Source organism: Cydia splendana, chromosome Z, assembly GCF_910591565.1.
Source record: "Cydia splendana chromosome Z, ilCydSple1.2, whole genome shotgun sequence".
In the NCBI taxonomy this organism is placed as follows: Eukaryota; Metazoa; Arthropoda; class Insecta; order Lepidoptera; family Tortricidae; genus Cydia; species Cydia splendana.
The window spans coordinates 3,798,905-3,813,319 of NC_085987.1; the positions used below are offsets into that span (position 1 = coordinate 3,798,905).

The window sequence follows — 14,415 nt, forward strand, 5'->3', positions numbered from 1 at the left end:
ATAATTATGCGCTACATATGTAGTAGAAGTAGCAGAACGTTAATTTCAAGTCTTTAAGTCCTGAGCAAGGACTTAGATCTAATAAGGGTGGTGTATTCCACCTGCCAAATTTCTTTGTCCAATATGAATTTTGTCTCACGTTTTGCTTAATGAGAGAGTGAGACGGAATAACATTGGACCCAGATATTGGACAGATGGAATATCACCTTAACTTATAAGCCACACTTGATCTACAGTTAATAGGTGAAAACCACACGCGTCTTATAACTATTTCTAATTACAACCAGTAGGGCTGAGATGGGCGGCTCTTTATCATTTGTCACCATGCCTGTCCCGTTCTAACAAATACGTAAGTGTGAAAGTGACGCATGGCATGACAGGTGACAAAAATGCGACCATGATACCGCTTCAGGTATAGGTATCTACTTCCTGTGATTGGAAACGGATTTAATTTAATTCGACCATAGAAAAATATAGTAAAGAAAGAGTAGTAACTCAGTACATCAGTTTTCTTACCAAAACGCGAGTTGTTTCGTATTCGACATGTAACGTCAAGTAGCGGAATTTATCAGTACTGCTCGTTGACAATAGATGTCGCGACGAACGAAAAGTCTAATGCTCAACAATTTCCAACTAATATTATAACAGGATTAACCGGAACTCTATTTTTAACTCCTTCTGCTTCTAATATTACCTAGTTGTATATTGTTTTAGTAGTACATTTTTCGTCAGTAGCGACACTTGTGACATCTTGTGTCAATAAGTAGCGGTAAACGGTTTTGGTAAGAAAACTGATGTATGGAGTTACCGCTCTTTCTTTACTTAAGTATATTTCTCTATGATTCGACAAAAAAGTAAAATTGATGAGGTTACCTCCATGATGCCCGCGCTGGGCTCCGAGGCGTAGCCCTCGAAGTGTCTCGGGTCCTCCTCGTAGTCAGACGAGGAGGAGGAGTCGTTGTCAGTGCCGCGCCCCGTGCGGACCGAGCACACCATTTGTGCTAGGTCCGTGAATGTGTAGCTGGAAAGATATTACGTGATTAAATAGGTTAACTGGAAGAGATTCCTCTTAGGGATAAGTTCGCCCTTGTACTAAATTTATATCTGATGTACCTTTATTCCTCTCTTCCGTACCATAAAGTGTTTAATTACTTACCTACTTAAATTATTCTAATGCAAAAACACGGATAGAAGATTTAAATATAGTTTAATATAATAAATAGAAATTAAAAAGTATCAGATTAATATTTGAAAACTTTTCTGATCAAAGGGAAAAGATCCTTTGGCTTGGACCGGTCCAACGAACCACGTCTATTCGGACCACTTTGGAGTCAGAGAAATGGAAACAATTAAGTTGACTCTTCTTTCCAAGAAATTTAATCAAGACCGTATCCTAAGCTTCTCCGAAAAGGCAGTCAATTTCACTTTCTAATAAGAAAACTCTATACTAGCTCTTTTTGACGTGATATTGAATGTCAACCTCAACGGCTCTTTAGAGAAAGCTCGTTATTCCAAACAGTTCGATAGTGTTTAAGTTTGCGTACGCACTAAATATCTTTGCTTTAATCTATAGCTAACAATAATAACCACTCTCAGTAAGCTGCGGGATATCGTAAGTCCGCTTCGGGTGTCAAAGTACGCAACGTACCAGTATCTGACCGATCTTTTGATTAACCGACAGGTGTCATTAGTTACTATAGTCATAGACAAATTTAGAGGAACGCAAAGATAAAGGTTTAATTACTGGATTATAGCACCAAAAGTAATTTCATATTAAGTAATTTTTATGCGATCCACTAAATTTGTCCATGAGTATAAACCCCACTCACTCAGTCAGCTGCGGGATGTCGTCAGCCCGCCTCGAGTCGGCGGCGGCGCCCGACACGCCGCCGCCGCCGCCTCGCCGCTGCCCCTCGAAGTACGCGGCGCCGTGCCGGTACCCCACCTCGCGGATCTCGTCGAACGAGCCGAACTGGAGAGTTTTGTACGCGTCTATCGGCGGCCGGATGTATTCGCAGTAGTCGGATTTTTTCACCTCCTACAGGAGAAAAAAGTAAGCATTATGAAAATATTTAACATCGCAATTAGAATACGAGTCAGCACATATGTTGTTTTTGAATTAATACATGAAATGACACTGTCAATGCTAGAGTGTGCAGATAACCCCTCGGGCGGCAAAGAAATATTTAAAAAAAAGTCAGGAGAAGCAACATAAACACCTGAGTAGTAAGTACATTTTTCCTGTAGAGGCATGTTCGTACGAGGCAGAAATTACGGCTACAAATGTCATTCGCAAAGCGAACTTACCTCCAATTGCCGGTTGCATGATACGTAGGCGAGTCGACTCTGTATGTCTGGCAAATTTGGCACTTTCACCGGGGTTGTGAATGGATTCCATCTGAAAAGATGCGCGATTTTCAGTCTGGTCTTTCGTTCGTATGGCAGTTGGCATCAATTTCACTGCATATATACTTGTGTACACACACATAAAGTGGCAGACCGTCCAAAACGCAAGCGATCGTGATCTGTCGGGGGCAGCACCTGCCTTTTATTTTAATATTTCAACGTCAAAGTTCTATACGTATTTAGGCCGCAAGGTGACATACCAGAAGATCACTATTTATGAAACATAAGTGGAGCCAGTGGAACGAAGAAATAATTACTAGAGTTAGACCAAGAAAAGTCTGCATCTATTTTGATTGCATACGCAGTGCAAGTGTTATTTATACGTCATGAACTTTGACGTTTAAATTAACACTTGCACTACGTGTGGTATCAAAATCGTTGCAAAGTTTTCTTGGTCCAACTCCACAATACAATGGCAAATAAAGTTGACAAACCTTTTCCATAATAACCACCATCCGGAGAGGTCATCGCCATAATTCGTGAGGTCCGTATCGTCTTGGGACCCCACGTCTATGGCTAGGATGTGTTTGGCGCCTAAGGAGCGCATTACATCGGCTGTGGACATCGAAATTTGCATGTTTACATGTGAACGGCAAATTATGTAAACACTTTATGCTTTATTAATTTAGATGCTGATTAGATCAACTAAAGTAATCTTGCTAATCTTTGTTTAAGTTCACCTATTCTTAAGAAAATATTAAAAATTAAGTTAATTCTCAATTAATTATAACCCATACGCAGAAACGCGTCTAATAATGGCGTATCAATTAGTTTTTTTTTTTTATGTTTTTCCTCATACAAAACAATAAGAACAACATATCCGTATCTGAATAGCCCAAAGGAAAAACGATAACACTCAATTTTCTTAAATTAATAGATAATTTATAACGTTCAAACCGCTATACACACATACACACATTTGGAGAGCATAATTACCTAAGTTTTTACCTTATTTACTGATACCCATTTTGCACGACCTTTAAAGAACAACCACAGAGCCAATAGGCCACACAGAAAGAGCCGCTACGCAAGGTAATTGCCGCGTGTAGTAGAAACGTGCCTCGCCCGAGGCAAGTCTCCACCGACCAAGCTGCTTCACGCGGCAATTTCCTCACGAGGCGGCTCATTCTGTGTGGATCAGCCTCAAGGATAAATTGGCCTTCTATCGTTTTTTCTTCGTCTCGTCATATATTCCAAAAAATTAACGTACCAGGCACATTATTGACGTAGCACCCGTCCAGCAGCAGATGCCCATCCTTCGGGTCGCAGATCGGCGGGAATATGCCCGCTATACTCATCGAAGCCCGGCAGTACCTCCACAACGTATCTGTACATGGTGACTCTATCTATCCGTTCCGTCGGTCCGCTCTGTCTGGGCTTGCCATTACTTACCGTCGGGACTGAGTGTAAACAATATGAGGGTGTTAGAGTGGCGGTGCGGTGAAGCGATAGGTTTTATAAGGAAAGTCTACGTACCAGGTTTTTTTAGCCTACATTAAAAATAGAAAACTTATTTATTTTGCTAATCCTATCTAAAAGCTTTCTATACAGGGTGTCCCAGAAATCGACGTCAAGCCGTAAACGGATGATAGACCAAGTCATAACAGTTATCATAACAATACAAAAAAAAAATCCAGCTCATGTTCTTTAAAAATTATGGTCACTTTAAAAATTCACTAAAAATCCACACCCTGTAATGGTTCTTTAACTCTTGTTAGGTACTACAAATTCCATAATTTATTCTAATTTTTTTATTATTATGTAATCTTGAATAATTACAGGGTGTGGATTTTTTAGAGAATTTTTAAAGTGACCATAATTTTTAAAGAACATGAGTTGGATTTTTTTTTGTGTTTTTATGATAACTGTTATGACATGGTCTATCATCCGTTTACGGCTTGACGTCGATTTCTGGGACACCCTGTCATCATCATTCTCTTGCCCTTGTCCCATTCACTTGGGGTCGGCGCAGCATGTCTTTCTCTTCCACACCTCTCTGTCGCCCGTCATTTCATCATTCACTTGCGTTCGTTTCATATCATCTCTCACACAGTCCATCCACCTTTTCCTCGGTTTTCCTTTCCTCGTACTTCCCTCCACATTCATTCGTAATACCTTTCTCGTCACATGACTTTCATCCCTCCGCATCACATGCCCGTACCATGCTAGGCGATTTGCCCTTACTTTTTCTGTTATGGGTGCAACTTTCAGGCTTCCTCTTATATACCTCTTATATATCTTATTCCTTATCCTATCCATTCTCGTCACGCCACACATCCATCTTAACATTCGCATCTCCGCTACATGCAATCTCTTTTCATCCGTCACCTTTAGGGCCCAACACTCTGATCCATACATGACGACAGAAGCCAAAACGAAAGAGTTTCCCGGTAGGCTTCAGTTGGTTCGTTCGAACTAATTTACGTGCGGATGGCGCTCTATCGTTCGATTTTCACGGTAGAGCCCCAGGTCTTATGACTGATTTATAAATTTTACCCTTCAACCGAAGAGGCATTCGGGCGTCGCAAATGGTTCCCGTGACCTGTCGCCATTTCATCCATCCTGTGCTAATCCGGTTTTTCACGTCACGGTCAATATCGCCATCGCACTGTACGAGCGAACCGAGGTACTTAAAGTCGGAGCAGACCGGCAATGTAACGCCGTCGAGTTCTATGGCAGCAAAACTAGAGAGACCGCCAAAATCGCAGAACATGTGTTCTGTTTTAGATCTGCTGATCTTCAGGCCAACATTCTCCAATTTTTGCCGCCATTTCTCAAATCCGCTCTGCACCTCGAGTTCGTTTTCACCAACAAGCACAATGTCATCGGCAAACAGCATACACCAGGGTGCCTCCTCCTGTATGTCCGACGACAGAGCGTCCATAACAAGCAGGAAGAGGTAAGGGCTTAAAGCCGATCCCTGGTGCAAGCCTACCGTGACACTGAACTTGTCGGTGGTGCATGCAGCTGACCGGACGCGTGTACAACATCGGTTGTACATTGACCGGATTAGCTCTACATACTTCCCAGGCACGCATTTCTCTTTCAGAGCCCACCACAAAACCTCTCGGGGTACTCGGTCGTATGCTTTTTCGAGGTCAACAAACACCATATGCAGGTTCTTTTTGGCATGTCTGTATTTTTCGCACAGATGGCGAAGTGCAAAAATGGCGTCTGTTGTACCTCTCCCCGGCATAAACCCGAACTGGTTTTGTGTTATATCACTCTCATCTCTCAGGCGTCTCTCTATCACTTTTTCCCATACTTTCATGCTATGTGATATGAGTTTTATTCCTCTATAGTTGTTGCATTCCTGTACATCCCCTTTGTTTTTAAAAATGGGCACCAGCAAACTGTCGCACCATTCGTCGGGAATGGTTTCTTCATGCAACAACTTATTGAAGAACAAAGTCAGCCACTTACATCCATCCTCACGCAGTAACTTCCATACCTCTCCTGGTATATCATCTGGTCCTACAGATTTCCCATTTTTCATACTTCTCACAGCCGTTCTTACTTCGTCCATACATATTTCTTTCACTGCACTCATATTTATCATCCTGTGCTGTAGTACCCTGTTCCATTCATTTTCCTCATTCATCAACCTTTCGAAGTAGACTTTCCAACGTTCTTTTATCGCTTCGTCTTTCGTAATCACCTTACCTGCATCATCTTTCACACATTGTATATGAGACATATCCCGGGAACTTCTTTCTCTCGCTTTGGCTAGGCGGTACAGCTGCTTTTCGCCTTTAGGACTATCTAAAGACTCGTACAAATGGTCCTGTGCTGCTGTTCTGGCTATAGCAACTGCACGCTTTGCTTTCTTCTTACATTCTTTATATTCTGTCCTCTTTATTTCCTTCTCAATTTCCTGCCCAGTTTCAACACTTTGCCATTCTTTAAATGCCTGCTTCTTTTTCTTTACTACTTCCTGCACCTCCTCATTCCACCACCACGTTTCCTTATCTATCACACCTTTCCCTTTCGACTCTCCCAATACATCTTTTGCTACTCTCCGTATACAATTTGCCATCTCGTTCCAACATTCGTTTGCATTCAATCCTTCCATTCCTTTCATTTCTATCATTTTATCTATTACACGTTCTTTAAATTTTATAGCACATTCATTCTTCTCTAGCATATGCCATCTTATCTTTGCAGGGGGCCGTTCGGTTCTCATACGAGACTGGACTTTAATGTTCACATCGATTACAAGCAGCCTGTGCTGTGAAGTAAGGTGTTCTCCTGGTATTATTTTTGTGTCTTTGATGCAGTTGATCTTATTTCGCTTCACAAGGAAATAATCAATCTGCGTGGTGTGATTGCCACTTTTGTAGGTTATCAGGTGATCATCCTTTTTTTGGAACCAGGTATTAGCGATTGCCATGTCCAAGGCAGTAGCTGCTTGTAGCAATGCTTCACCCTGCGTATTACGTATTCCGAAACCGAAACCCCCATGCACTCTTTCATACCCCACATTCATTCTTCCAACATGTCCATTAAAATCCCCTCCCACATATATCTCCTCATTTGCTGGTATAGTCATGATCACTGCGTCAAAATCCTCCCAAAACTTCTCTTTCGCTACATCGTCACATCCACTCTGGGGAGCATACACACTTATTAAATTGAGTGTGATGTTTTCTAACATCACTTTCATAGCGATGATTCTATCGCTCTTCCTGTCAACGTTTGTGACATTCTGTTTCAAATGACGATCGAGTGTTATACCAACACCATTTCGTCTGCCGTCACTCCCACAGTAGTAAAACTTATATCCTTCTCTAATCTCTCTAGCCCTCGCATCATTCCACTTTGTTTCCTGCAAAAAAGCTACATTTATCCTTCGTCTTTTCATTACATCTGCTAGTTCTCTCCCCTTCCCAGTCATCGTCCCTATATTCCAGCTAGCATACCTCAATCTCACATACTTAGGTTCCCGGGCTCGCTTCATACGTCGCCCCCGCCCGGGCTGGTACGACAACCCTTGTCCATTTCCCACAGGAACCGGGTGCTGCCCCTGCGCGTCGCCTGCGGGGTACGCCCTAGCCCTGTCGCTCATCTCATTTGGTCCGATAATCATGCTGCTAAAAGGGTTTGGCATGAGTTTTTACAACCGGCCGCCTGCCTGACGTTAACCCTCCTTGGGAATCCCTAGTTGACTTAGGTGACTGTCATTTTACTCCTTAAGTCGCCTTTTACGACATCCATGGATAAGCACGGAGTGGGCTATTCTTAAGCCGGCAACCACACGGCACCCTGGGACACCCTGTATAGAAGTTATGGAGAAATGAAGAGTAATTTATCAATTTATTTGCAAAGTATACCCGAATCATGAGGACGGTCATGTTTGAAATTACTGTTAGAGCCATCATAAAACGCATCCTATTAGAAAAAGTTTAACAAAATACTCAACACCCCTCATATTTACACTCAGCCTAATCGTAATTAGCTACATGCATGATTTTATTAAAGATGCTAATCGATTCTACTTTCCGTGATATTCAAATGTTTCGAATAAACCTGCTATCTATTGTACCCCCGAAAATTCATAATTGAGAAAATAAATATAGCGGGTGCACAGCGAGTATAAACGCCCCAAACAAAAAGCGTGCGGCCTGTGACGTCACAGGTCGTACGCCTACACCAAAATGTATGTAAGAATCGTGAAAAATAAGTTTTTGGTTATATTACGTTTTCAAACTCGGATATCTAATTATCTATCTTGACTGATACAAAAAATAGCGGATTTCACATTTTTCATTAATTTCGTGCTGTTCAACGTGATTATTGAAAAAACATCATAAAATATTGCTCATGCATGTAGCCCATTCGAACGCATCGTTATCGCAGACGTCGGAGCGTTGATATAGGTCCGTCATCGCAACCGTAACACTCACACAGACGCCGGTGCCATGTGATTGGTTTACCTGGGAGGTTGTTGACGTAACCGCCGTCCAATAGGAGGTGGCCGTCTACCGGGTCGCAGAGAGGCGGCATATAGCCGCTGAGAGACATCGACGCGCGAATGTAGCGCCACAGCGAACCTGTGGCGCGAATTGGCGTTTCAAATTTCAAAATTGGAATTTATACTGTTTTACGATGCTCTTAAATTAGTGTTTTTTTTATATATACAGTGCTCCATCCATGGAAAGGAAATGAATGATATACCCCCATTAGAAGTGCCTTAGATTGTTTAGTTTTACCAACCCAAATGAGCGATAAATAGAATGAGTAGTCTAAAGAGATGCAGAGTTATGGTTCCTTATACTATGGTGAACGAAGGTCGCTACAGTATTTAAGCGCATGCTACACATGCTGAGAGTAAATACTACTTGAGTTGAAGGGTTTACAGAAGTAGTGCATAATTGTTTTCAATCGTATTTTCTTGGAAACGTTCGTATTCGTCATGCTACTTCAGCCAACCTCAGTACTTTTTGTACTGAGTGACTGAAATAGCAATTCAAGTTCGTACGTTTCCGTGAAAATACGATGGAAAATAATTATGCACTACATCTGTACGTTTTAAACCGTAACCTTTTAAAGCTGATGTGTTATCGTATGTATTTATATCGACGTCTTCGTTATAAGCATACCTCCACCTTATGAAATTATAATATTTGTAGTAAATATGTAGAGCTAAATAGCGTCCGGCACTACTCAGAGGTGAAATGTGACTTTACAATGTGAAAGTGCATCATAAATAACACAACAATAAGGTATAGTTATAGTTCCCTGTACGTTTGACGGAACACAAACACCAAAGTTATAGTATAGAAGTACATAGAAATATTATAAGATAAACCTAACAAATACAATTGATACGCATTATTGCGTTGTTATACATTTTACTAACTTGTAGTTTTCCCGTAATAGGTATATAATTGGATGTAGTTTAAGGAAAATGAACCAGCTCATAAAAATGGGTTATAATATATTTCAAGGACATTTTTTTAGGATGAATATTTATATCCATAAATCTGCGATAATTTTGATAATGCGGTCTATAGAATCCGCCCTGAGAGTTACTAGAGGTTGCCCCATAAAATACAGCGGTAACGGTGTCTAACCCAGACGAGCTCGAAGTAGCAACCTGTTTTTTTTTTAGATTCTGGAGTCCTTTGCAGTTCGCGATTGCCCTGAAATTTTTAGAAGGCAGAAACCTCCATTTTGAAGACCCTTTTATATATAAGTAATGCAGATGTACTTTTTTAAATTTACAAATGTCATTCATGTTTAAAAATAAAGTTTGAATAAAATAGCATTACAAATAAGAACTGAAGATAAGGTTAATATTTTATAAATGTTGGTTGTTATGATAAACAAACCAAAACCAAATTACTATTTGTGTGTTTAGTTTGTTATTTAAAAACATTTTTTTTTTCAATACACAACATATTTTAAATAAAATATGGAAATATGAGTACACGCTAGAGCGGTATTATATGTAGCGTATTGTTTGTTTAGCCGAAAATATACTCCTCCAAAATCCAATTTAACATAAGATATAGCAAATGTAAAACAATATTTATATTTTCACTATTGGTGAATTATTGAATCAGATTTTAAAGAAAATTTTACAAATATCAATGTCAATGAGTTTAAGAATAAATTAGATAAGCACAATGCTAATTCTACTCAACACTGAAAACTCGGTTGATGACTCTGGATACCGGCATTATCAGTTATTTCAACTGCCTGCCTGCTTTACAAATAATAATAAAAATAAATAATATAATATGTCAAGTTTCTTAAAATTTAAAGATATATATAATACTAAGCATTGACAGTTGTCAAGCGATAACACATCTACACGTACGGTTCAAAACAGATTAAGAGTTGATGACAGAAAATCATATGTAAAAATATGAGTAACAAAAACCACACTCATGCATATACGTGAAGAAAAGGGGTTTTATATGAAACATGATGCAAACAATACAACATACATATTGTTTAAGACGATAGTGGACTACCGCTACTCCATACAAACGTAGACCCCATTTTCCTCCCTGAATATTGACATTATGTGTATTTTTACACAATTTATAGCTATGCCCCCTCGTTTGACATTTTTCGACTTTTTGATTATTGTAAGACTTAAGAGTGATATAAAAAAATTCTGTAAAAAAATTTAAAAGCTCATAACGTTTATAATAATTAATAAATCGATATAAATCGAAAATGGCTGTTTAATATACATCAAATTGCGTAAAAATATTTTGATATTGGGGACTAGGTTTGTATGGAAAAGCGGTCACGTGACCTCGTCCCCTTTCCTCTTATTCCAACCCGACATTGAAACGCATCGATTTTTAATTATTTACCATGATTTTAGTAAATGTTCCACATACGGAACTCCCAAAGCATTATTCGGTAAACCAATCACAAGCTCCTCTTCTTTTTTTTAAATTAGATAAGCAATGGCAAACCCAGAAAGCTAATGTCGGATTCGTATACGTTATTATAGATATATATCAAAAATTACTGTTATGGGGAAGTTTAGGGCATAGTATAATTAGATAAGTAAGCTGTCTTCTTTGAAAACACAGAACGCCTTCATAGACAGATGTAGTGTATAATTATTTTCTACCGTATTGTCACGGAAACGTACAAACGTGAATTGCTATTTAAGTCAGTCTCGGTACAAAAAGTAATGAGGTTGACTGAAGTAGCATGACAAATACGAACGTTTCCGAGAAAATACGATGGAAAACAATTATGTACTACATCTGTAGGTAACTTTAATAACATTAAATTGAAGTCTCCCAAATTAATGACGACATTAGGAGATATCAATGTGTTGTGTTTATTTTATACAACAATTCACTACACAGCTTTGGTCTTGCAAAAAAGCAGCGTTCGGTACTTTCACAGAAACAGCTTAAAAATCGTTATCAACGTTCTATCACACAGCCAAAAGTTTGGCTAAACTAAAATCAAGTTATGCATTCGTCCATGCTAGTACAGATGTAGTGCCTAATTCTTTTCCATCGTATTTTCACGGAAACGTTCGAACGTGTCTTGCTATTTCAGTCAGTCTGAAAAAGTACTGAGGTTAACGTAGCATGACAAATACGAACGTTTCCGAAAAAATAAGATGGAAAACAATTATACACTACATCTGTACAATGATTTTAGTTAGCCAAACTATAGATATACGTAAGGCTGAATAACAGAGCGTATTCAACATTTCTCATTACACTATAGCGTGGGACATTATGTAAGTATACATAATAATAGCTCTTAAAACACGACACGTACAGTCCCGTACACAATTCGACCAAACATACGAGCACATATAAATGCAGGTGAGTGTGGTTGTACAAAATAAAAAATAAATACTGTAGCGGACGACGCGGGGAAATAGGCAATACGACAATGTTGGTAGCCCTATACAATAAAAAAATACTTTTAAAACACTGGTCTTAAATAAAGAAAATCGCAAGTCAGGTTTTAAAAAAGAAAGCGGAGAGTTTTCAACAACAACATTGTCTTAACTAGTTTTTTTAAATATCGTAAAACCACCCAACTATATATGTATATATGGATGGTGTTTAGCAAAAATGAGTCATCCCACGTCCATTTTGCAATAAAATGTCAACTTTAAGCGTCAATATTTTGAGTTGACATCTTATTGAAAAATTAATGTGGGTTGACACATTATTGCGTATCAGCATCCATATATAGTCCAAAAGTACAGATGTAGTGCATAATTGTTTTCCATCGTATTTACTCGGAAACGTTCGTATTTGTCCTGCTACTTCAGTCAACCTCAGTACTTTTTGTACCGAAAATGACTGAAATAAATAGCAAGACACGTTCGCACTTTTCCGTGAAAACACGATGGAAAATAATTATGCACTACATCTGTATATAGTCTCAACTATGGTCAGAAGTTAACTCAACACTCAAATTAAGATACGATAACATAAAATTTAATTGAAGAATATCCAAAAATTAAAACGATCATAATACCTACGCTTAAATAGTACTTAAATACTGCTTAAATTAAAAAAGCGATATAGTGCTTAAATATAATCGTCGTAAACATACACGGAGACCAACATTGTCATACTGAGTGCCACGATCATCGTAGTTATCGAGAAACTTACAATGATATGAACGAACCGCAGTAGGAGTATGCACCAATTTTCGACAAGCCTTTATGGTATGGTATGGTATGACTTTAGATCGTCAACACAATCTTAAAACAGTATTTAGGAACACTGAAGAAGTACAGATGTAGCGCATGATCCTTTACCATGGTATTTTCACAGAAACGTACGAACGTTAGTCAGTCTCAGTACAAAAACTACTGAGGTTGAGTGAAGTAGCATGACAAATACCAACGTTTCTAGGCACGTAATCATCGGTTTCTTTATGTTGTGTCAGAATGAAATAATCGCAGTTAGCATGTTTACTCACCATTCTTTGTTAGCATATTAAAACTGAATTTACTAAGCTCTAGAAATCGAAACTCGTGTTACCCTAAAAAGATGGCGTGTAAGGCGAAATATAATAATGGACATTTGTACGAAAATGTTTCCTAGTTTTTTTTAAATATTTTTTGAAAAATATTGCATAAACTGATAAGATATAAAAACTGATTGAATAAGTTGTATTCGCTCATTTCAGTTGGTTTAAAAAAAACGTAAAAGACTTTGTTCTGAATTTTAACAAAGTAAGCTTGTATTGATGAGTTATTTATTCTGTTTTAAGATTGTGCCTTCGACAGTAAAATGTGACATTAAGAACAAAATAGTCACACATTTTTGAACTTAAACAATACTTGTTCTGTTACTAAAATGGATAGCTATTTTGGCTTTTCTTTTAATTGTGTAGCGTTGTGTATATCTCCTCGGTACTGGTCTGCAGAACTGTTGAGGTAAATCTACATCAATACAGAAGTAGTGCATAATTGTTTCCATCGTATTTTCTCGGAAACGTTCGTATTTGTCGTGCTACTTCAGTCAACCTCAGTACTTTTTGTAGCGAGACTCGCTGAAATAGCAAGACACGTTAGTGCGTTTCCGTGAAATAGGACGGAAAATAATTATGAACTACATCTGTATCTCGATATACTTGTCATGCAATATATACTTTAGCGTTTAAATAACGTTTATACGAAAATGGCTCTTACCGGACCCAACTTTTTAATACTTAAAATGCTAGAAAGAACATTATTAAACAAAGTTAAAAATACTAACAGAGTAAAAATCTATTTCCAAGCATTTTCTAAAATGTTTTTTAGATATAATACCGAATCCCAAATTTCGAAAAAACACCTTTAAGTTGACACCTTATTTGGGTATCCAAATCAAATGCTTACAAGGTGTTAATAATTTCTACAGAATATGATCTACAGATTTTTATTAAAAAATATTGACACATAAAGTAAGGACACTAAGCACAAAGAATTTCATAGAGTCGCACCAAACAAAGTCTGCAGCGGATTTGATAGCCCACGCAGTGTAAGTGTTATGTATACGTCATAATTTCATAGAAGTTTGACGTTTAAAATGACACTTGCACTGCGTGGGCTATCAAAATCGCTGCAGACTTTTTACGGTCTGACTATATATTGATGCGCCTATTTCTATCTCTATCGCACGCGCAAAATTGTCTTACTATCCCGCTCGCACGGTGGCATTGACCGCCGGCATCATCGGCGGTACAGCAATATAATTACGCGCGTGCAATAGAGATACAGATGTAGTTCATAATTGTTTTCCGTCGTATTTTCTCGGAAACGTTCATATTTGTCATGCTACTTCAGTCAACCTCTGTTCTTTTTGTACCGAGACTGACTGAAATACCAAGACACGTTCGTACGTTTCCGTGAAAATACGACGGAACATAATTATGCACTACGTCTGTAGGTAAGTCAATGTAAGATATTCTTCGTGCTTATTAACCTTACTTTATTTATTTAACACCTTGTATAAGATGTTGTTAATTTGTTAATATCCGCGTACCCAGCATTTTTTAAAGGGTGGGGCAGAA

General features: G+C 38.5%; 1 protein-coding gene across 9 annotated transcripts in view; it reads right to left on the minus strand.

Moving 5' to 3' along the window:
* LOC134804268 (neuropathy target esterase sws) overlaps positions 1 to 14,415 on the minus strand; it is a 63,755-nt gene that overhangs the window by 12,322 nt on the left and 37,018 nt on the right. For 7 of the 9 annotated variants that reach the window (XM_063777245.1, XM_063777246.1, XM_063777247.1 and 4 more), the window contains 5 exons: positions 8,340 to 8,456; positions 2,841 to 2,961; positions 2,308 to 2,398; positions 1,830 to 2,038; positions 874 to 1,021 (listed from right to left, as the gene is read on the minus strand). In XM_063777245.1, coding sequence (XP_063633315.1) covers positions 874 to 1,021; positions 1,830 to 2,038; positions 2,308 to 2,398; positions 2,841 to 2,961; positions 8,340 to 8,456 — 686 coding nt within the window. Of the gene's footprint in view, positions 1 to 873; positions 1,022 to 1,829; positions 2,039 to 2,307; positions 2,399 to 2,840; positions 2,962 to 3,616; positions 3,734 to 8,339; positions 8,457 to 14,415 lie in introns of all 9 variants that reach the window. The other 2 variants (XM_063777244.1, XM_063777249.1) reach the window with 1 other exon arrangement.